At 37.4% G+C, this 25,371-nt stretch overlaps 1 protein-coding gene across 1 annotated transcript in view; it reads right to left on the minus strand.

The window, feature by feature from the left end:
• Nucleotides 1-585: 585 nt before the first annotated feature.
• Nucleotides 586-25,371, minus strand: part of LOC124263240 (bone morphogenetic protein 1-like) — a 28,520-nt gene continuing 3,734 nt past the window's right edge. The window contains exons 5-20 of the mRNA XM_046697831.1: nucleotides 24,627-24,702; nucleotides 23,762-23,913; nucleotides 22,874-23,011; nucleotides 21,900-21,981; nucleotides 21,440-21,573; nucleotides 20,614-20,775; nucleotides 19,957-20,047; nucleotides 19,493-19,629; nucleotides 18,563-18,712; nucleotides 18,122-18,209; nucleotides 16,252-16,373; nucleotides 15,190-15,345; nucleotides 14,671-14,749; nucleotides 3,114-3,235; nucleotides 2,621-2,785; nucleotides 586-1,584 (exon numbers count right to left, since the gene is read on the minus strand). Of these exons, the coding sequence (XP_046553787.1) occupies nucleotides 1,280-1,584; nucleotides 2,621-2,785; nucleotides 3,114-3,235; nucleotides 14,671-14,749; nucleotides 15,190-15,345; nucleotides 16,252-16,373; nucleotides 18,122-18,209; nucleotides 18,563-18,712; nucleotides 19,493-19,629; nucleotides 19,957-20,047; nucleotides 20,614-20,775; nucleotides 21,440-21,573; nucleotides 21,900-21,981; nucleotides 22,874-23,011; nucleotides 23,762-23,913; nucleotides 24,627-24,702 (2,159 nt within the window). The 3' untranslated portion in view covers nucleotides 586-1,279. The remainder of the gene's footprint in view (nucleotides 1,585-2,620; nucleotides 2,786-3,113; nucleotides 3,236-14,670; nucleotides 14,750-15,189; nucleotides 15,346-16,251; nucleotides 16,374-18,121; nucleotides 18,210-18,562; nucleotides 18,713-19,492; nucleotides 19,630-19,956; nucleotides 20,048-20,613; nucleotides 20,776-21,439; nucleotides 21,574-21,899; nucleotides 21,982-22,873; nucleotides 23,012-23,761; nucleotides 23,914-24,626; nucleotides 24,703-25,371) is intronic.

Genomic DNA, 25,371 nt, shown 5'->3' on the forward strand with positions numbered 1-25,371 from the left:
CCTTTAGTTACATCGGTTAATGAATATTGTCGTGCTGAAGATTTTACGTAAGTGTATTGAGGATTGTGCATTTTCTATCCACGATTCGTTGTGCAGATTTTCGTCCCTTGTAATGCTTGTATATCTATATGTATATGGATATGTATATTCATATGTATATGGAACAAAAGAAACGAAAATGTATACTTCAGTGATCGTTTTATTCACATGTTCCACCTAAAATATATACTGAGACAGAAAAATACATATGACAAAACAGAAAAATACCCTGTTGTAGCTGTCCAATGTTCATGAATTTTTTCCAAACTGGTTGGAGTACAAACACACAATAAACGTCATATTTATACATTCAGATCCATTGTTACCTGAGGGATTTGGGATTTGTACAACACAGACAAGCATACAGAGAGAGAGAGAGAGAGAGAGAGAGAGAGAGAGAGAGAGAGAGAGAGAGAGAGAGAGAGAGAGAGAGAGAGAGAGAGAGAGAGAGAGAGAGAGAGAGAGAGAGAGAGAGAGAGAGAGATATTACGCATACTATTTTCTGTACAACATTTAAGTGCACAAAGATATCAAACAACTATATTGTTATGTGGTGTGTTATGTTTATTCAGTATGGGGGCCACCGGCCCTTTATACACATACATGTCAGAAGGATTCAAGATATGACATGAAGCGCCATAAAAGTGACGGCATGGCCATAGAGGTATAATTGTAAAAACAACCATATACAAGTATACTCATATAACTGAATTCGCAACCAAACATCTAATTTCAAATATCATGAACTACAATGGGAACAATATGGGAGATAACTAAAACAGATCAATACATATCACAGCATTATCTTTTTAAAGATGCGTCATCAAAAGATCAAAGGCACAGACTGCATCCTGTCGCATAGCACATTTTTTTCAACTACGAAATAATGGGCTGACGTCACAAATTCTGACCCCTTCCCGTATGATGTGAGGCATTGTTGGTAACATCGTTCTTGCTTTAATTAAACAGAATACTTTATTACACTACACGTGGTATAAACTTAACTGAACTTTATTCACTCAGACTGCACATGGCATAAAGCGAACACAAGTGTATAGTTCCATTCAGTGAGGATAAGTACGCCAGAGCCATTCGCAAAAGCAAATCTGCCCATCAGTCATTTGATTGGAGGTCTATTATACTATTTCAAATTTCCTAATGACCTAACAGTCCTGTTGTATTCATGACAGAATGGTGATATCATGCATTTGATAATCGATGACGTTGTACACATGGAACTTCAATATTTCATTGGTAGTGCTTCCGCATTGACGTACCCAGAAGAAGGTATGGCAGCACCCTGAGTTGCCAGTGTGTAGGCAGGAGGTCCAGTGAAGGTTGTGGCGGGCATTGCGTTGGTGATCTGTGCTTGGCCAAAGTTGATCACAGGTACCTGGCCTACAGTATATTGCACTGGGATGTTGGTGGCAGTGGTGCGTTGGCCGTGTTTATAGATGCAAATGCCGAATACACTTATTATGAGTAGCAACAGAAACAAGCCACCAAGCGTACCTCCAACAATGGCTCCAACATCAGTATCCAAATCTATAAAATATGATGATACACAAACATGAGATAATACCCAATAATTCGATGTAAAGTATATTTTACAACACATCCCTTTTCAAGCACCATGGTATAAGTTTTTCTTTGGTTTTGGTTTGGTTTCACAATCTTGATAAACGACTAAAAAGCTTGATGACGTCACAATGTTATGATATCGCTGCACTGCTACTGTCTAATGGCAGTACACATTTTTCATTCAAACAGAATGAAGAGGGGTTTTTATGAGACATAAAGTCTCACTCTCATGTCTTCTGATATCAAATGTATCAACACTCGTTGATAAAAGTAAACATATGCTCGGCAAGCCTCGGATATTTGTAGCTTTATCAACTCGTGGTGATATCTTTGATATCAAAATACACTCCATTTATCTACACATCTACACATCAGTAGTCAGGAAACTACATTTTTAGTTGCCTGTCCTTACTTGGATCTGATAAATATGTCCTTATACACTTCATGCGGTCTATCCCTCGGGTATGTACAATTAACAGGCAGTGAAATACCTGAAGTATATCCCCGATGACAGTTAAAATACGTGGACATTGGTATTACAAAAGAAATACGAATTTTTCTTCTTTCAAATCCAAATTTAATGTATTTCGGCAAATCTCACAGTTTTTTTCTAATTGTTTTAATATTTCTGAAGATCAGGGTTAGAACTGACCTTCAATAACCCATGCTTGTTGTATGAGGAGACTAACTGGATCGGGTGGTCAGACTCACTGACTTGGTTGACACATGTAATCGTATCCCAAATGCGTAAATCGATCACTGGAATGTCTGGTACAGACTCGATTATTAACAGACCGACGCCAAATAGCTGGACTATTGCTGAATGCGGCGTAAAACTAAACTCACCTACTCACTCTATAGTTTTAAAGTAGAAATGCGTCCAACCCCACTCGACTGCCATATCTTTACATTCTGATTCATTTCTTGTAAATGTCTGTCTCAAATCGATAACAAGGAACATGGGGTTATAAATTGTATTTTCGACTAGTCCGACACTTACCACGTGAATGATAACTATATTCGTTGGTATACTGTATCTTGAACCCGAGATCAACACCAGATGAATCTGACTTGAATTTCAGGAACATAACTTGACCAGAACTGCGTTTGACAGGTTCACTCTTTCCACACCAGCGACCAAGTGAAGGTGCATTCGAGTCCGGTCCTTTAACAGAAGAATTTTTATGGGTTTTCTTTACCAAACCAGTGCAGGTACATGTTCTACATAACAGGTCCTCCACTTGTACTGGAGAGTTACACTAGAGCTAATAAGATCATAACCTCACGACTGGGCAATAATGGTTCAAGAACGTGATACATACAGAGATGTATACACACTACAAACAGATCATTTCATATTGCACAGAGAATCTATTCACCTCGATCACCAGATGTCAGTAAGACACCACATTATTATGTAAATATAAATAACTATCACTGATGTTACTTCGAGATGAATATTGTCGAAATATATCAGCCTGCCCATCTCTTACCGTCAAATGCCTCCACGTAGTCACTGACACAACCAAATGACTTTCCGAGACTAGATTCCATAACGTCGATTTTGACAATGTAGTCTTCATCCGCTGTGATCTTCCAGCCGACCTCAGCGTTACTGGAACAAAGAACACACGTGTATATTTATTATACTATCTGCCAAAACAGTGAACGTAGACCATATGTAAATCTTTCACAAATGGTGAATTTTGTGTTTGTTCTACTTTCGACGTCTTGGCATATTGCGGCACCCGTGAAGAGGCACCGCCTCGTGGTGGGTGCTGGGTAACGCTAAGCGCTTTTTAACCCCCCGTTGTGGACCCGGGGATATATTTGGTCCACCAACCCGTTTGCCGTGGGTTGCGCCCCTGTGTCGGTGGAGGACGGGAGTCTGGTGGTTGAGAGCACTGGTTCCAGGAACAGTGTTCCTTTGCCCAACACACCACTTCGCCCCTTACTTCACATAGACGGGTGGTAGAACTGGCCCGGTTCTATCAATCGGCTGGTCACGCCAAGCCCTGTGCTACAACCGTATACTGCTACACAACATTTTTATAAAAATAATAACATGATTTCTTTAAGTCTTGACGAAATTATTTGATCTCAGAATTTCAAATACTTAATTACATGTATGATTTTTGCCTAGAGTCGTATGCCAAGAAGGCGGTGGCTCATGGGCCAATCTGGTGGAATTATTAATCTTTTAATTCTTCTGCTGGAGTAATCATCCGGGTATCCTTAGTGCTGCAAGTTGGAAAACCAACTTGTTTTTAGCATTTTCCTTGTGATACTCCGTGGTGGGTGGGGAGCTCGGGTGATGAAATCTTACTAACTAAACATGGCTTACGAAACCCACCCAAAAAAAGACCAAGCGTCAACTTGACACTGATCCGGTTGAAACTGAAATTCACCCGAAACATTAGTTTTGCGGATGCCAAAAAACTGGTCCAAGGCTCTGAACATAAAGAAAGCTATGCTTCCGTAACCAAAACATCGTCCGAAGCAACAACAAGAGTAACAAAATGTTCTGCAAGCTGTCAAACCAATTTGACTTGGTTTACATCAGAAGCTCCTTTGATTTTCTCATCTACAATATCTACTCAAACGCCAGAATCACTTCCCTGTACGTCTGAAATCCAATCAGTAGCATCCTCTGATTATAAGTCATCTCAATCAACACCAAAATCTTCACAAATCGTTAAAACCAAAGGTAAAAAGCCAGATTCTTTGATAAAACTAAGTGGCAGAGCCCCAAAAGGGTCAGAAAATAGAATTAAATTGTACAACAAATATGGATCACTTGAAGACATGGACGTGTCCGAAAACGTCCGCTCTAGGGCACACAGCTTGTCGCCCACCAAACAAGTGCGGGGTAGATCCCCCGTAAATCCCCCCAAGAGATAGGTTATCAGAATAATAGCATACAGTGGAATTGCAGAGGACTAATTTCAATGAATTGCAACTATTAGTCCAGGATTTTACACCGTCAGCAATCTGTCTGCAGGAGAAACAGACGGATACTTTTGACCTACGCCACTTCAATACGTATCATTATTTTTCACCTCTAGGTGATCGGGCCACTGGCGGATGTTCGATCCTTATCAAACAGAACGTTATCCATAGCCCTGTTGCACTTACTACTAATCTTCAGGCTGTTGCAGTGCGACTAACTTTGCACGGGACTTCCGGTTGTGCATGGGAAGAGACAGGCCACGCTAACAAATCGCTCCGTTACCAACCCACAGACTATCCGAAGCAATCCTGCCAAATGACTTTATAGACGGTAAAATTGATAATATCAAATTGTAATAAGTCATTTTGTCCAACAAAGACCATTGCGATAGATACCACAACGTTTCTGGGTTTTTTCACGCCAAATTACTTTCCACTATGACCACGAGGGCAAACACAGCCAATATGGAGGAGATCGTGAAATCTTCCGAGAAGAGAATCAGTGAACTGATTGTTAACGTTAAATGTGAACTAAAAGACTCTATTGACGGAATTAAACAAGAACTGAATGAGCTAAAGACCAAGGTCGAAGGTGTTGAACACGAGGTACTTGTTCATGACATGGAGATGACCAAACTCCGCGACGAGCTGACCGCCATTAAACAGGCTCACACTAACTTAGAACGTCAGTGTACACTTAAAGACATACACGACCGTAAACCGAACTTGTTGTTTTATGGTCTCTCAGAAATACCAAAAGAAAATTCAGAGAAAACGCTGAGGGACTTTTGTGTTGAAAAACTAAAGTTCAGTCGAGACAGAGTTGACAGTATGATCATCAAAACTGCTCATCGACTACCCAAAAGTGAGTATCAACGTCAACACCGACCAACAGCGCCACCAAGTATTATTGCTACTTTCGTTAACATGTCGGATCGGGATGACATATTCGGCGCACGGAAGATCTTGCGGGAGCAAAACAACAACATGAGTATTCAAACAGACTTACCTGCAATGCTTAAAAAACGACGCGCAATTCTGAGCAGAAAGGCTAACGAAATCCGAGAAAATGAGAAGTTGTGGACACGCGTTCGCGTTGTAGGAGTGGAAGTAGTCCTGGAGGTTAAGGAACCAAATGCACCTTCTTCACAATGGCAAAGGCGTGATTGATTATCGACCGACATTTTGTGCCTAGATCAATGTTTACATTAAAGAGAAAGTACTTTCCTTAAGAGTAAACACGTATCATACTTCTTACACTAAGTTCCGATGATTTAACGACTGTTCAATCTCTTTATTAAAGGCATTTAGTTAACTGGACATTTATATACCTTTTATATACCTCTTAACGTTAACATGATTTGAAAATAATTTTTGCAAAGGTCAAATGTCGTTTCAATATCTTGTTTTAAAAATGAGTTGTCGCACATACAGTATTCACTGTGCATGAAACGCACGTGCAGGTTGTGCGCTGAAACTCTCTCACACGCGTACGGGAGCATCCTCATTCTGTCAACGCATGTGGTGTCCAAATCTGCATTATAGATGGACAGATATACTACACACTGAACTAACAGATATTCATGGATATTGTTAAACTATGTGTAATTGTGCGTTGTGATATTGTTATTACTTCACAGGATTTCATATCGGAAAATGATGTACAGACATACAGGATACTATGAACTACCATCAGGTCCTAACCATGACAGACATTCATGGACTTCGATAAAATAAGTGTATCTTGTGCATAGTGCAACGGTGTATTGTGTGTTGCTAAATTCATAGGATTTATATTGGATTATAGGATACAACCAAGCACTGTGAGTATTGATTTTATTTCCGTATTATTTCCGTCAAAACAACCAATTAGCTGCCAAATGACTGGATACCCACAACTTATTATAATTCTAGGTTAGAGGCTATATTTGACGTTTGCACGATTGTTTTCGACTTTGTTGAGGGTAAACATATTTGATCCATTTCCTATATAGAACCCCAGCAACATGAATGGATAAATAGGTGCACCTATGCAGCTAGTATTGTGTATTGCTAAATTCATGCACTGTGAATATTGAGAGGATTAGAAGCTTTATTTGACTTTTGCTTGATTGTCTATTTCGTTGAAGGTAGAAATATTTGTTCCTAAATAGTAAATTTACCTTTATATTTAACTTTATGGATAACCCTACAGAGCAGGAGATTATACATAACTGTTTTAGTAACATGGGTTGGGGATGGTAGCATTGAGCCGTAGGGTTACATGACGGAAGTCACAGCTTTCATCCTTTGTTTAATCGTTCAGTTATGTTGTTCAATAAGATATTCACTTTCATTTCGCACAGGGAAGCACTACATTATAACATTGGTACAGTTGGCTGTTTGTTCAACAAGTGAAACAATAACTCTGGTTGCTAGCACAAAAAATTCACATGATGGCACATAAACTAAATATTTTCTCTACAAATTGCCAAGGAATAAATAATGAAAAGAAAAGAATTGATGTTTTTGAAAACTTAAAGAAAAGAAATGGAAATATTTACTGTTTACAAGATACACACTTTACTAAGGATATAGAGCAGAAAGTTAAACTAGAATGGGGATCATCTGAAGTACGCTGTTGTTCATTTACAAGTCAGTCTAGAGGTGTAGCCATCCTATTTCAAGATAATTTTGAATTTGAAATACTACAAGAAATAAGAGATGAAAATAATGGAAACTATATAATACTTAAGGTTAAACTAGAAAACGAACTGATAAGCATAACAAATATATACGGACCAAATACTGACACGCCAGATTTCTATCATAACATAAAACACATTGTAAAAAACTTGGAAACAGAATTAAATGTAATATGTGGTGATTTCAATCTGGTTCATGATCAAAACCTAGACACCTTCAACTATCTGCACATAAATAATCCTAAATCAAAGGAAGCAGTACTTGAGATGGTTGATGAACTCCGTTTATATGATCCATGGCGAGCAAACAATGTAAATGTACGCAGGTACACTTGGAGAAAGCCGAAACCCCTAAAACAAGCACGGTTAGATTTTTTTCTCGTAAGTCAAAATATGGAAAAATCAATAACCTGCACTAAAATAGAACCTAGTTATCGATCTGATCACTCCATAATCTCTTTACATATTGAATTCACAAAAATAGAAAGGGGGTAGAGGCTTCTGGAAATTTAATAATAGTTTATTACAAGATCCACATTATGTGAAAGAAATCAAAATCATTATTCAAGAAACTGTTGATCAGTATCATAGTCGATCCACTGAAGGAGAGCGAGTACTAATGATAAACGAACAAATATTCTTTGAAGTTTTATTATGTAATATTCGAGGATATACAATTAAATATTCATCTCAAAAAAAGAAAGAAAGAATTAAAGCAGAACAGGAAACCAATTAAGCATTTGGAAACCTTGACGTCAAATTAGACGCAGCCATGAACGAAGAAGATAAAGGTAAATTATTAAAAGAAATAAATGAACTCAAAGAACAACAATTAGAACTTAACCGATACAAAACAGAAGGCATTATACTAAGATCGAAAGCGAAATGGTATGAACAGGGAGAGAAACCGTCGAAATACTTCCTATCACTTGAAAAACAAAACTTTCAAAATAAATCCGTTGCTAGATTAGAAACTGCACACGGTACTATATTTGAAGCTAAGGATATTATTAAACATACCAAAGATTACTTTCAGAATCTATATACTAGTAAAGAAATAAAAGATGTAGAACTTGAAGAACTTTTTAAAAATTGCACTATACCTAAAATAACTGAAGAAGAAGCTCAGTGCCTGGAAGGCGCACTACAATATGATGAAGTACTTCAATCTCTCAAAAATATGAAAAACAATAAAAGTCCTGGACCATCTGGATTTACTGCAGAATTTTACAAATTCTTTTGGCAAGATGTTAACAAATATTTGATTAACTCGTTGAATCACGCATTCAAAACAGGTGAACTTTCGGTAAGCCAAAAACAGGGCCTTATAACATGTATTCCCGAACAAGATAAACCTAAAGACCAAATTAAAAACTACAGACCTATATCACTCCTTAACATATCGTATAAACTAGCCTCGTCCGTAATTTCAGCGCGAATAAAACGTGTACTCCCGAAAATAATAAGCGACGACCAAAAAGGCTTCATGAAAGGTAGATACATTGGCGAATGCACGAGATTGGTCAGTGACATTATGGTATATACAGACTATATGAATATACTAGGATTACTGATAATGATAGACTTTGAAAAAGCTTTCGATTCCGTGGAATGGTCTTTTATTGAGAAATGTCTTAACTTCTTTAATTTTGGACCATCAATCAAACACTGGATTAACACATTTTACAACAACATAAATTCTAGCGTTTCAATAAATGGTTTTGCATCAGACTTCTTCCACATTACTAGAGGCTGTAGACAAGGTGATCCTCTATCGCCATATCTATTTCTCATAGTCGCAGAAATCCTTGCTCACATGTTACGTCAAAATGACAAAATAAAGGGGATACAAATGTTTGACTTAGAATATTTGCTAACACAGTTCGCAGACGATACAACTATAATCTTAGACGGGTCTGAACGTTCTTTTCAAACAACATTAGAAGTGCTTAAACAATACGCATCCCTCTCTGGTCTTAAAATAAACATTGATAAAACTAAAGTATTGTGGATAGGTTCTAAACAATTCTCAAGAACACAGTATTGCAGAGACTATAATCTGGACTGGACGCAAAGACCTTTCAAACTGCTAGGTATCATATTTCAACATAATAAGGCAGAAATGGTGGAAAGAAACTATAAAGATAAACTAAAGAAAATGGATAGATTAATGAAACTTTGGTCACTTAGAGATCTCACACCATTCGGCAGAATAACTATCCTGAAAAGCCTAATATTGCCCACACTTAATCATCTATTTTCCTCACTACCAAACCCCAAAATGAATACAATTCAAATGATCCAGAAAAAGATCTTTGCATTTATTTGGAGAGGCAAACCAGACAAAATAAAAAGATCTCTGATAATCAGAAACTATAAAGAAGGCGGCTTGAAAGTTCCAGATATACTCGAAACTATAAAATCTCAAAAAGTATCATGGATAAGAAGGCTGTTTACAACAAATTCTAAATTCAACAATATCTTAAATAACATGGTAAAAAATACAAACCCAATAGAAATGGGCTCAAATTACTTGAAAACACACATCATCCTAAAACTTAAAAACCTTTTCTGGAAAGATGTTCTGGATGCTTGGGCTGATTTACAAGAACGGTATCCTTATACGAAATCCGACTTTTGCAAACAGTATATTTGGGCAAATAACAATATAAAAATTGGAAACAAATCTATACTATATGAACACTACTTAAAAGCAAATGTAAAATTTATAAATGACGTACTAAAAGATGATGAATCCTTTCTGTCTTTCACTGAGTTTAAAGAGATGCATAGAGTAGAGACAAATTTCTTAGAATATGCGGGATTAGTATCTTCAATAAAACAATATTCAAAGCAAGAAGCTACGCTATTGACAAAGCAAAGACATTTACCCTTTATTCCCCCGAATGTAAAAATACTCTATGAAAATAAGAGAGGCTGCCATATTTTCTACACAACGCTACTAAACAAGGCTAAATCTATTCCAAGTTTAGGATATCAATGTAAATGGGAAAACGACCTTCATCACAGTTTTCCACCTGACTTATGGAATACCTATCACTTTATACCATTCAGAGCTGTTCATAACACTAATGAAAGATGGTTTCAATATCGTATTGTCCACAGAATTCTCACAACCAATAAAGACTTATACAACTATAATATATTAGAATCACCACTATGTACATTTTGCAAGCCTGAAAAAGAAACAACTGTGCATTTGATGTTTGAATGCAGATACGTAAATAGGCTGTGGCAAGACCTTTTAAATTGGATTGAAGATAAAACAGACACTACTATAAACCTGGATCCGAAAACAATCCTTTTGGGCTTTCATGAAAAACGTAACGATGTTCTGAACTTGATATTTATCATAACAAAGGAATATATATATTCCAGAAAACTAGCAAATATACGTCCAACCCTTGAAAGTCTCAAAGCCAAATTAAACCACAGTTACAATCTCCACAAATATAATGCATACTCTGTATGCAAATATAGCAAGTTCACGACTTTCTGGTCATCATGCCACAACTTATTTACATAACCTACTCGATCTCACTTATGCTTGTTACTTATTGTGCTGTGTATTTGAAATAATGTTGTGTATGAATGATAAAACTGTACAAATGCGTAAAAAAGAAATAAAGTGAAAAAAAACAAAAAAACTTTGCACGTTGCGTTTACATTATGCTCTCTCTATATATCTCCGTCTTCAACGTTTCACAAAACTGATCTTCAAGCTCTATATGGCCAACTCCCGAAGCCCTATATTATTATGGGAGATTTAAATGGGCACAACCCACTCTGGGGTAGTGCAAATACAAACGCTAAAGGTAAACTACTGGAGGAGTTTTGTTCAGATAATGATTTATGTATTTATGATGATGGTTCCAACACATATTTACACCCTGGTACAGGAACCTATTCTGCTCTCGACTTGTCAGTCACAAATTCAGAACTACTAAATGAATTTGAATGGTCAGTCCACGATGACCTCTGTGGTAGTGACCATTTTCCTACTATACTAAAACCTGTAACTCCATCTGATGTACCTCCATCATCAAGGCGGAATTTTAAAAAGGCTCACTGGGCTTTATATGAAACACTGTGCGCTACAAAACTTAAACCTGAACTTTTTAATGACGTTCCTGATGCTGTCAACTGTTTTTCTGATGAACTGAATACCATAGAGTGTATACCACAGTCCTCTGCAATTCCACATATCCGAAAACCAGGGTTCAACGATGAGTGCAAACAAGCTAGGGAGGCCAGAACATTATTTCCGTCGCCATCCTATGGTGCATAATTTAAATAAATTTAAAATGTCAAATGCTAAAGCGCAGCGTACTTTTAAACAGAATAAACGCCAATCTTGGCAAAATTATGTATCCAAAATAAATTCTCGAACGCCCATGTCCAAGGTATTGAACATAGTCCAGACAATTAAAGGTAAAGGTACTAAATCTAGTGTCATCTTAAACATGGAGATCAATTACTTACCAATAAATCAGATATTGCGAATAAACTTGGTGAAACTCTCGCTAAACACCCTTTCTCTTCTAATTATGTGCCTAAATTCCAATAATATCAAAAACATCAAGAAAAGGAAAACTATTAATTTCAATTCAGATAATGGGGAAGATTATAATGAAACACTTTCGATTCATGAACTCCATACTGCTCTTCATCAAGCTAACGATACTGCTACAGGTGCTGATAACATGCATTATCAACTCCTGAAGCACTTACCAGAATCATGTTTAGAGACGCTCTTGCACCTTTTTGATGATATTTGGACATCAGGTAAATTTCCTCCTTCATGGCATGACGCTATAGTACTACCAATACCTAAACCTGGACGTGATCATACAGATCCGTCAAATTACCGAACTATTTCACCAACTAGCTGTGTTTCCAAAACCATGGAACGAATGATAAATAATCGACTTGTTTGGTGCTTGGAAACACATAACCTTTTAACAGATATACAATGTGGTTTCCGTAAAAACAGAAGTACTGTCGATCACTTAGTGCGTTTGGAATCATTTGTTAAAAACGAACTAATTAATAAACAACAGGCTGTGTCTATATTTTTTTATCTTGAAAAGGCATATGACACTACGTGGAAATATGGCATTCCAAGAGATTTACATGGCTTTGGATTGCGAGGCCGTTTGCCTCAATTTATAGCCAACTTTTTAAATGACAGACAATTTCAAGTCCGAGTGGGTTCAACCCTGTCTGATCATTACAATCAGGATCAGGGTGTTCCACAAGGCAGTATTTTGTCTGTCACACTATTTAGTATAAAGATAAATAGTTTATCAAAAGTTTTAATCGATTCGATAGATGGATCGTTATTTGTGGATGATTTTAACATTTCTTGTCTTGTCTGATCATTACAATCAGGATCAGGGTGTTCCACAAGGCAGTATTTTGTCTGTCACACTATTTAGTATAAAGATAAATAGTTTATCAAAAGTTTTAATCGATTCAATAGATGGATCGTTATTTGTGGATGATTTTAACATTTCTTGTCGTGGTAAAAATATGCATACTATTGAACGGCAACTGCAGTTGTGTTTAAACAAGATAAATAAATAGTGTCTTGAAAACGGCATTACATTTTCTAAATCCAAAACTAATTGCATACATTTCTGCCGTAAATACAAACCACATAAAGACCCTGAACTATCTCTAGATGGCACTCCCATCAAAGTTGTCAAGGAGGCCAAGTTCTTGGGTTTAATGTTTGACTCACACTTAACGTTTCTGCCACATATTAAATCCCTGCATGTCCTGCTTGACTGTGTTGAATATTCCACCACAAAGGATATCTATTTCAAATCACGAACTATGAAGGATCTTTTTAGTAATATATGTTCTCATTTAATTATTGCATTTTTAAAAGAATTAGATTTGGTAACTGATTTGTAAATAGATATACATTTTATGATTGGAGGTTTGAATTAATAACTCAGATTGTTTGTGGCTGTATCATCAAGGGGGGTTAAAGTACTGTAAAATGATTGTCCTCCTGAGAGGATACGTAAGTCCACAAACATTCAAAGTAAATTGAATCTCTCCGCTATTTTTAATCGTAGAATATATGTGTTTTTAAATGTATGGCTAGATTTGTCTACGTTGCTAACGGCTGAGGGGATGGTGTAAATCCAGCTAGGGTCCATGCAGGAAGCAAATGTACTGTAAGTCCCCATGGTGATCTACCTTCAGTCGTTGGCAATCTATAGCTTGTTTTTATATTGTATTGCCATTTATAGTTCCAATATTTTAGATTTAATTGCTAGTTTTAAATGGATATCTGTGATGCACTAGTAGTTTTACTGTTCTTCGTCAACAGGTTTTTTAATTTCTAACTTCATTGATCTTTATTATAATTATAAAATGTTCTCGTCACGATATGGCTGAAATATTGCCGATGTGACGATAAATCCTAAGTCACTCACTCACTTAGCATATTGCAATTATAAGCTAGTCCATGCAGCATTGTTTAACACTCGTGACGGGTCAGAATTGATCTTCAGCTACCCTTGCACGTTGCAAAAAGTGTCAAACGAACTCGGAGGGTCAGGTTTGTTGACGTGGTAGAAGCTGATGCTGTTGATGTCAATCACTGGATTATTTGGTGCGGACTCGCAGGCATCCATCATGTAGCCGGTATATTGCTGAGTGCGGAGTTAAGCGACAGAGTTTTTGTTGAAAACCCATTTTCACGTAATCAACCGACGCGTATTATTAGCTGCCTTGGGGGACTGTTCTTTTTCTATGCATACCACCCCTTATTTGGGACGGATACTTGAAGCAGAGGATACATACATCAACTATGATGTTTATTTCATCAGAAAACATTTTATGGGAATAAGAATGCTCATGAAATGGTCAGGTTTCAATTTGTCATTACACATAGTTTCATATAAAAGCCAGTTTTGTTTTATTCCATGAAAGCTTTCAAATGAAAAGAGTCAGTTTTAAGATTCAAGATGATGATCTTCCACACCTAGGCCTGATAAATTACCTAATTTGAGTTCACTCATCTGCATATGGTCCCATTTATGGGACACAGTTTTGCATCGTAAAAAGAGTATGGAAAAGTTATTTACTTGTAAAATGACACCTCATTCCTTTCATTTTTGCCCAAAGAAACTAGCTCACAAACTTTGATTAAAATCTGAGACCCTATGCATAGATGGGTTAATATTATAGTCACACTACACCTAGCCAAAACAGACTGACCACATATTGGTTATCTTCCTCAAGTTTCGGTATGGTGAGTGAGTGAGTCGGTTTGTTTTTGACGCCGCTTTTAGCAATATTCTAGCAATATCACCAGAAATGTGCTTTCGTAATGGCAATCGTGACAAGGACATACGGTTTTATAAATATGAGCACTCACCTCGGGTAAGTAAATGGATAATTCGGAGAATATATGTACTCGTTGCTGTAAGAAGCAGATCGCTCCTCGGTCTCAGAAACTGAAATATAAATATGTAAACAACATAACTTAGACGTGTGTGTTTATGTATGTCTGTCTGTTTGTTTGTCTATTGAACGATATATTTGTCTAAATGGGAACGTAAAACACCACCAGTCAGTTCCTGGTAACTTAAGTAGTATGCATACAATTGATGTACAAATTGAAATGTCGTTTTTGAAGTCTTAACACGAAAACCATCTCTTGAAACGTGATGGATCTATTTTAACCAAGTGACCTCAAAACGATTCGGGAAACGGTAGACGTCTTGAGTACGCGCTTCCAAACACACAGTGTCATAAACAAGAACATGCTTCGGCTAGTTTTGCCTTTGAGTACAAAATCCAATATAAAGATCACTGTCCAGGCATATGTTCTGCAGAGGTTACATACAATATCATATTTGTCCAGTGTTGGAATTGCGCATACACGTTTTCTTACCTCTAAAGTGTCCGGCTTTGAGTTGCATTTGAAATCCTTTGTTTCTGGTTCCTGAGTCAGAGTGAAACCTTACGGTGATGATGTGGCCGGAACTGATGTAATCAGTGTCGTCATCGCCACAAAACCTCCCGGCACTTGACGAACTGGTTCTTACTCCTGAAGACAAAAACGTGTTCACGCAAATCAATAATTTACAATTATGATATGAATAGTATCTTTGTGATATTAATTGTATATAATTGCATGTGACATTGCATTGAACACGTGTATTTCAGGGATACTAATGTGCTTTGCATACTGCCTGATGAAAAGCTTAGACACATACACACACACACACACACACACACACACACACACACACACACACACACACACACACACACACACACACACACACACACACACACCTCTTCCTCACTACCTTATGTTTATATCTTGTTGTTCAAATGACACATAGAAATATCGGTGTGTCGCCATATTCCTATGTCACATTTATCAAATGATTTCAAACCGCTTCCGTGGTGTAGTGGCTAGGGCGTCCGCGGAAAGGTTCGATCCCCGACCGCGTCGTACCAAAAGACGTTAAAATATTGTTCTTGTTGGTCCCTGCCTGGCGCTCGGCATTAATGGGTACAAGAAGGATTGGTCAGCTTGGAGTCAGTATAATGTGTCTTAGTGGGGTATTCATGTTAGAGCGTCCGCCTGGAGAGTGGAAGGTCGCGGGTTCGATCCCCGACCGCGTCATACCAAAAGACGTTAAAATATGGTACTTGTTGGTCCCTGTCTGACGTTCGGCATTAATGGGTACAACAAGGACTGGTCGGCTCGGAGTCAGTATAATGTGTCTTAGTGGGGTATTCATGTTCACTGCGGCATGGTATCTCAGTGGGCTAGCACCATAAAACCAGCTTAAGTCTGGGCTAGTACAAGCAGCCGCACATACACATACACACGCATGCACGTCGTCATATGAGCGAAATATTCTCAAGCATGACGTTAAACCCAATTTCACCTCACCTCAACTCACCTCACCTCACCTCACATAATTTCAAGAATAATTACCATCGTATATTTCCAGGAAATCGTATGTACATTGGGATGTTGATTCAAACAATGCGTTCCTGACTTTAGCTTCAATATTCGTGTTTGTTGCAGCATGTATGGTCCAGCTGCATTCCTGGTTGCTGAAAAGACATCACAACAGACTGATTGATGCCATTCTGATCAGAGCACACAAGAATCTAGACGAAAGAGATGTACATTTGCTCGCCCATGATGTTATATATGTTGTAAAGGAAAATATTCATGCTACACAGTAAGCAGATATATCTTAAAAACTACACATTTTCCTTCAAAGATATCAGGAATGTTTTGTTTTCGTTCTAAAAGTCGTGGTGTTTTTGACAAATTTAAACTTACACATACACTGTATGTTTGTATACATATGTTTTAATTTAATGTTCTCACTTTCAATAGTACCGACAAAACCCTTTATACATCCTTAAGTAGTCTCTGCTAAAAGCAGTCGATTGTACAGTTGTGACTTTATATATTAGTTTCAGCAGTATTACAGCTGTGCGATGTTGTTTGTAAACAAATCGAGTCTGGATGTGACAATCCAGTGATTGTCACCATGCGGTTCGATAATTTAAATCTCCATGAAATAGTGATAATACCAGGTGTTCACGAAAAGGTGAGCGTATATATCACCCCACCGGTCGCACCCGTCATGAACATATACAAAGTATAATTTCGAAATGTCCTCCACATGTCTACTATAAAAAAAAACGTTTAAATACTTTACTGAAGCCCCGAATGTTATAACCTTGATTGAACAAGTTCTGAGCGAGGTGGTATGAAACTCTATGAAATTTTGTTAAAAGGGAAGCTCGATTGTACCTCAAAAGTTGTGAAATGTAAACACCAAAGGCTGGGGCTGTTGCGATATTTTTCAGTTTGCAGTTTAATAATGTAAACATAAACTGACGTTCAAAAGAAAGTACACACCTGATTCTTTGGTAAAATGTTTTCTTTAAAACAGCATTGATATTTTAAAAAGCGTTTTGATTCTGCCTTGTCACATGCATTGTGCAAGTGTTTCCAAAACACCACAGATATTGTACCCAATTACAACATTGCTAGCAAAATATTTATGATGTTATTTTGAATAGCCCCAAAACACCAGGTGTGTACTTTCTTATGTACGTCAGTATATTATCTGACAAAATTAGTAGCCAACATCAACTGGATGAGATCCTTTTTGAAAAAGGTTTTGTTTGTATTCCATCTGCGTCTAGTTTCGCCAGCACACAAAGTAAGCCGCGTAACCCGCGCAGCCACCGAAACTTCCACAAAAATGGAAGTCGGTCAACTGGTAGTCTAGACTGCGGACTTGGTGTACCCCGCTGATAAGTGTAAATTGGCACGGCACCCACGGCCGAAGTCTATGATGTGTGCTAGCGATTAGGTGCCTGACTCTGAGGGTGTGGGTTCGAATCCCGGATGGCACCCAGCAAAAGTACTAGAATCTGTACTTTACTAAGAAAGTGTAATCCCAAATATAACATATGTTACATTTTACCACTTTCAAAATGGCAAAATTGTGTATTCATGACACAGCTTCTGGTCGTATTGTAATGAGCTGATGTAGTACAGTTATCCAGGACCTATTGAATATTGTCCACACACTGTCAATGGTTGACCTGCTCTTATTTTGTTACTATTTCCGTATGCTATATTGAGTGGGGGATTTAAGTCTGATATTTTAGGTATCGTCTATTTATGCTGTTGACAATTAAACTGAATACAAATCTCTTGCGTCATATATGACTCATATATCACACGGTCATTCATAACCGATGTACATTGAGTGGAATCACGTGCACGCATGCACCGTTCGTCATTACTTGTAGGCTGTTATACATGTTCTTACTTCGGGTATGGTCCAGGGTAGTTAGGGGATGTTATGGTTGTGTAGTCAGTCGTCGTTATATTCAGAGCACCCCCACAGTGGTATCGTTCTGAAAAAGATTAATTTATTTTTGAGTGAGTTTATTTGAAGCTGACGCTATCTAATGAACATTCTGTCAGGAATATAACATCGTGACATATTGTTACAGTCGTCACCGCTGGTAAAGAGTTGCTCAATCCAATGGTGCTGGCCAAGCAAAGATCGAATTTTGGGTAATTTGCAGTTGGAAACCATGATGATCAGAATTTTAACGGCTGCAACCTTTGCCAGATATTTGGAACGCTATTCCACCGATGCCCCTGGCTTGGAGCATCTGTCGCAATGTGCAATGTATGTATATTTACAGACAATACATTTACTTCACATAAGGGGAAAGGGGTTATTTGTGAAAAAATGGAATACCATTCGTTTCAAAGTATGCCAACTTGAAGCCTCTTTTAGCTGTTGATGCATCTGTATGAAAGTGAATTGTCACAGCTGATCCCGTGCTCTGAAAGGTAGGTCGTGAAGGGCCGCACCATGATGATAATGTGTCATTAAAGATTGATGGTCCTGGAAAGAATAAGTATGCTAGCATAGCATAAACGAAAGCAGGAAAATGCAAATGGGAAGTAATACATATCGAGGAGAGAAAGTTAAGCACTTTGCTAAGACCAAGAGGTTCCTATATGAGTTTTACAATGTCCAACAGCTCTTTAGTTGAAATGATGATGAGCATGAGACCAACTTTGACAGCAGACAAGCAACTCTAAATGTCCTGCAGATATACAAAACCTAAAATAACTTAAATGTTAACAAAATGACGAAGATGATACCTTTGATCAATCAGCAGGTTTTCATCTTAGATATATTTTCAAATAAGAAATACTGTTTTGTCAGTTTATGAATGCTTATTCTGTTAGTTTGAAATATTCAAAGCTTTCAAAGTGAATATCATATGACATTGCTTTCATTGTAACAAAGTGTTACTGTGTTTATTGACCAGTTGGAGGCGTGAGACTGTGGTGTACAAGATGAAAAATCAAATGTTTTGTTTTCTTTCCTGACATTGCAACATTTCAAGCAAATACTTTGCGATTTTGAGACTTCATACATTAGTAATTATTCTTTTCTCAAATACTGCTTGGAAATGTTTATGGTTAATCTGTGAGACGGACATGTGGATATTTGAAATGCGTTTGTTTTCTTTTCACAATATTCATACGTTGCAATCAGTAGACATTTCTGTATGAGATTTAAGTGAAATGAGGCATTCTCGATCCCATGTAGTTGTTGTAAAGAATAAGGCAGTGGAACTATTCATTGTACTTAGGCGTTATCAGTTTAACTCACCGTCGTAAGCCGTAACATGGTCATATCGGCAGGTTAGGTAAAGTCTATCATATGATTCTATATCTGAGTCGATGACTTCTATGCGCACCATCATATTTGGAGTAGAAGCCGTTATTGTCCACCGACAGTCTTCATTGCTGTAAGATGTATAAATTCAGTTCCGTAGGATCGTTATGTAAATGGAGACTGTGCTGTCTAATTTCTACCTTTATTCTCCATTCCATGATTTCATTATTAATAATTCGATAATGAAAAATAAAGTCATAATGTCACTGAATGAAGGTCAGCATACATCTACGAAATTTGAATGGCCAGGTGTATATAAACATTAAAAAGTAATCTGTCGATGTTGTGGAGAATTGATTTGTACTCTGTATCGGCCATCATGAAGTCGAACATATACGCACTCAAACAAGTACGCATGTATACACATGTAAATACGCAGCCACTACTTGAATACTTACTTTGGATATCGTACAGGGTACCCAGGGGACTGTAGGAATTGTCGATTTGTCGTCGCATGAAGGAACTGGGAGCCACAATCTCCAGACTGTACTGTAAATTTGACGAATTCAATCACACTACTTCAGAAAATTACACAGTTTAATAGCTACATGGTGTCCTAACATATCAATTCTGAGAGTGTGGGAACAAATCTCGGATGGGACTCAACCCAACAAAAGTACCAGAATCTGCACTTCACTGAGAAAGTGTATTCCCAAATATAATATATATCCCAAATTGACCCCTTTCTAATGATAGGTCCCCATGGTCCCTAGTATGGTGATCTACCTTCAGTTGTTGGCAATCTATAGCCCGTTTTTAAATTGTATTGTCATCTTTAGTTAAACTGTTTTAGATTTAATTTCTAGTTTTAAATTCGTCTCTGTGATAATCTAGTTATTTTACTGTCCTTCGTAGACAGCTTTTTATAATTTACTATTACTTACTATGTATACCAATTAATTGTTCTCGTCACGATATCGCTGTAATATTGCCGATGTGACGATAAATTTTAACTCACTCACTCACCCTTTCTAATGACACGATGGTGTATTAATCATTTATGTTCTTAAAATTTAGCTAGTTTTTACTTCTGCAAGTTAATTTTCTTCACATACCTCCCCGTGTGCTGTGGGAAGCACGGAGTCGGAAGCCCCGACCACTTGCGTCACCGTTGGTTTTGAATACCATTTTCATTATCATTCCGTTGGAGTAGTACGGACCCACTGGAGTTGTTGAAGAATCACCACAAAACTCTCCAATGCGGCTCCCTCTCTGACCTACATTCAAAACATTTTGACCCCTCACAAATTTGAATTAAACCTCCTTATTTCTCACATATTTTACTCTGAACTGGTCTGTCACTTGTTAATTGTTTTGATGAGTGTAACATAATTTGTAATCCTTTTAACACTTTGATGTTTGCACAATATGCATATAACTTAAGAATATTCAACCTGAAGATAATTTATTTTTGTCAAATGTACTTTTATTGTATTTAAGGAGTCTAAGCTTAATATAAGAGGCATGAAGAACAGGTTGAACTGGTTGTTTGTTTTGTTGTGTGTTTGTGTGTGTGTGTGTGTGTGTGTGTTTGTGTGTGCGTGCGTGCGCGTGCGTGCGTGCGTGCGTGTGTGTGTGTGTGTGTATTATTTTTTTATAGCACAGTATTTCATTACATCTTGTGTACTATATAATTTTCAAAAATCAAAATCTGTATTGAGAAAATACTAATCTCAACAGATATTAATATGGATTAAAATTCCTTTGTCAGGTTTTGTTCCTCAAGGTTCTCAATACAAGATCAGTAAGTTATGAGGAGTTTCACTTACGAGGAAGAGTTGTCTTAGGTTTTCCCTGACTACAATGCGCTAACAACTTGTGCTCTGGGTATACAACCCACAGATCTTGTTCCATTTTTGTTGTTGCAAAACAGTCACACACCTTGATAAAGAGTCACCGAGTCGTTTTCGCAGTTAGGGTAGGCGCCATCTAACTCTGAGTCGAAGATGTCTACTTTCAGGTTTCGTGGCGTTGATTGTGATACATCGGCCAGTGTTATGAAGCATTCCAAGTTGCTGAAACATTTGTAATCGTTATATATAGATTTAGCCCCATGCGGCATAAAGCAAGCGAATACTTAAAGACATTCCAGTCATATACGAATAGCGTAATTTTCCTTGAATACTGTTCCGATGAGCAGATGTACAGCATCATGTAAAATTAGACATCCACGTAACTGCATTGTACAGTGAAACCCTGTTTATCTGGACCTACCTTGCTTCTGTGAGACTGATTAAAAATGCAATATTGTGTTTTGATTCGTTATCCTGAATACGTGTTAAAGTGGAGCGGCGGCATAAGGTGAAACAACATTGATGATGTTACAGTACATTTAACATACCTTTCATACGAGTCGGGATATCCAGGTGACAGAATGATCACGGGTGTGGAATACACAGGATATGTATTATTGCAGTCACCAACTGTCAATATCAAATGTCTTTTTTGATACATTTCGCATTCAGTTTTCATTCTGTTGTCATCAAAATAAATTACACAAATACTCTTTTTGTGAAATATGACAATGGGGTAAACAGCACAAAATCCTGTCTGCAATTATGTATCCCAAACATCCTCAAAAGAAGTTAATCTGGTGATATTCAATATAATAATATATTATCTGTATAATGTATTCAATATTTTACACATACTATCGCCTGTGGTAACATTACCGCAGTTATGGACCTCTGAGTTCTTCCCTTCCTTGTGTAATGGTACATTTTGAGTAATCATTTTGCCTATTCCACTAGAGAGTATCAACTATTCAGAAATTATTTACTGAAACAACAAACAAATGGTGAAAACATTATCGTTACACTTAAGTATCTTAGGTATGACTCGCGTCCTGTCCTCTCTCACATTGTCGATATATCTAAATGTATAGTTCAGGGAGTTCAGAATAATATTGATGCAAGTAATCAGTGCCGAGACTGTCGTGTGTGATTCGACCAATACCACACAGTTACATCTGGATAAATGAGATCGCGTCATCAACGTCCCAATGTATTTACTGACATCAGTCCCTAGTATGGTGATCTACCTTCAGTTGTTGGCGATCTATAGCCCATTTTTAGATTGTGTTGTCCCCTATGGTTAAAATGTTTTAGATTCAATTACTAGTTTTACATGTCTATCTGTGATACTCTAGTTGTTTTACTGTCCTTCGTCGACAGGTGTATTATAATATACATATATTTTATTTCAATATCAAATGTTCTCGTCACGATATGGCTGAAATATTGCCGATGTGACGTTAAATAATAACTCACTCACTCACTACTGACATCAACACGAGTGTAATCTAAAGGCGAATACCTTTTCGTGCAGTATATTGTAGCCTGAAGCCTTGTTTGGTTGTGCCAACATCGGTGATAAACTGTACCACCAGCGAATTCTTCGAACTCTGGTATCTGGGCTTCTGGTTTGAACAGGATTGCCCTAGATATTGATCAGCTGGAATATCCAATTATTTCGTGACTCAGTCAACCTCATTATAATATGTATCATTATTACGTAAATGGGTTAATATCTAATACCAATTTTCAAGCATATATCAACAGACACACATTTGTTATCTGCAACCTACAGTGCACCAACGTTTTCATATTCCACACAAATTTGAAAAAGTTATTTGTTAACAGCTGCTACATTTGATGGGTTTCCACTTACAAACAATCTTTGAAACATTTTCGGACTTTTCGAACAGGTTTTAAATGGTTTTGGTTCCGTAACAGAGAAAATTATGTCTGAGTGTATTTATTAAGGTTTGTGCTAATGGAATCATTGTATTGGAACTGAAAATATCCTACATTCAGCAGCCATACACAACGTCGTGCATGAATGAGTGGCTGATCCTTAACGTCCCACGAATGGTTTTCCCAGCTGAAGATAATCGTATCTGGGAGAATCAGCTGATGGTATTATGAAAGCAAACAGGTCACAATTTTGCATCTGTGAGCACATTCTTCTCAAAGATACCAGAGCCCTAGCCTGACCTTAAACCCCAGTGGCATTACTAAGGTGAAACGATTTCACATGCTGTGGTACATGGCAAGCCCATGTATGAATGTAGGTGTACGATATTCGTTCCACATAACGACCCTAGTTTTACGTACAGATCGTTTAATTAGGCGTGCACATGATGGTTCAGGTGATATCATGTGCAATGCCGACAAATGAACCCGTCAGTACATAATGCAGTACCTTCAGTTGTATTTCCGTTATAAACATAAAGGGCATCATAACTGCACACATTTGCGCCATAGGTATCTTTCTCAATATCTGAATGTCGAATCGTCAGACCAACTGTATCGGTTTCATTTTCCGCTTTAATGATCCACGTGCAGTGAAGGTTACTGAAAACGCAATAAAGTGTTTGTATATTGAGTATTCAATATCACCTATCAATATCATGATGCTAGATAGGAGTGAGTGAGTGAGTGAGGTAATATTTAACGGCACATCGGCAATATCTCAGCCATATCGTGACGAAAAAAATTATACAATATAAAGAGAAAACATTTTGAAGATTAAAACCTGTCGACGATGGACAGTAAAAATACTAGAGAATCACAGATATGAATAAAACTAGCGAGCAAAGCTAAAACATTTCAATTAAAGAGGACAATACAGTATAAAAGTGCTAGATAGGAATTTGAGTGTGTGAGTATGGTTTTACGCCGCTTTTAGCAATGTGAATATTCCAGCCCTATCACGGCGGGGGACACCAGAAATGGGCTTCACACATTGTACCCATGTGGGGAATCGAACCCGGGTCTTCGGCGTGATGAGCGGACGCTTTAAACATTAGGCTACCCCACCGCCCGATAGGAACATGAACAAACAGACGCTATGTGTTATGACGTTATGTGATGTACAGCTCATTGCATTTGTGATCCTTAACATATCACGAGTATAAATGCATACTAATGATTATTCAGTATCAGGATAACTTCTGTCCCTTATAAACATAAATATATAGCATTCACGAATTGGTAAATTGAGACGTTAACAGCTAAAGACATGACAGATTTCAACAACGATTCGTAGTGAATAAGCATCAACTTACTTGAAGTAGGTGTAAGGATACCCCGGAGAAGTGAGGTTTTGTGGCTGAGATGTTGCTGTCAACGTTCCACCACATCCTACAAAGACAACAGTTTCGAATTATTGGATAACGTTGAGTGAGTGAGTGAGTTATTATTTAACGTCACATCGGCAATATTTCAGCCATATCGTGACGAGAACATATGTGACATTGAAATGGAAGATATGTATATTATAAAAACCTGTCGACGAAGGACAGTAAAACAACCAGAATATCACAATTACAACTAAAACTAGTGTGGAAAATTCAAACTAATAGCACTATTTGGACAATACAATATAAAAACTGGCTATAGATCGCCAAGGGAAACGTTGAATACCACAGGGATAGATTTTCAGTATTCTTAAAACGTTGAGTATCCGTAGGTATCGGTGTTGGCGAAACTGGCAAATTAAACGAATCTGTCATGAACAGAAGGTTATTGCTAAAAGACATATCAGTGAAACAGTTCCGTATTTTTTATACTTACGTGTTTTGCCAACCATTTATGAAGTATATCAAGCTTAAATACTGTCAAAGCTCAGGGTTTTGTTGAAACGTGTCAACATTTCACGTTGTCTTGTTTTCAATGTGTTACAGTGGTGAAACTTTCTGTACATTTTTCTAACTCACGGACTGAGAAAACAAAACATTTTGGGATGACAGGTAATTATAATTTTCAGAATCAATCATGGCGTTCATGTGTCTAGATCTAAAATGAAGGGGG

Source organism: Haliotis rubra, unplaced genomic scaffold, assembly GCF_003918875.1.
Source record: "Haliotis rubra isolate DU_JTF1 unplaced genomic scaffold, ASM391887v1 Scf874, whole genome shotgun sequence".
Classification (NCBI taxonomy): domain Eukaryota; kingdom Metazoa; phylum Mollusca; class Gastropoda; order Lepetellida; family Haliotidae; genus Haliotis; species Haliotis rubra.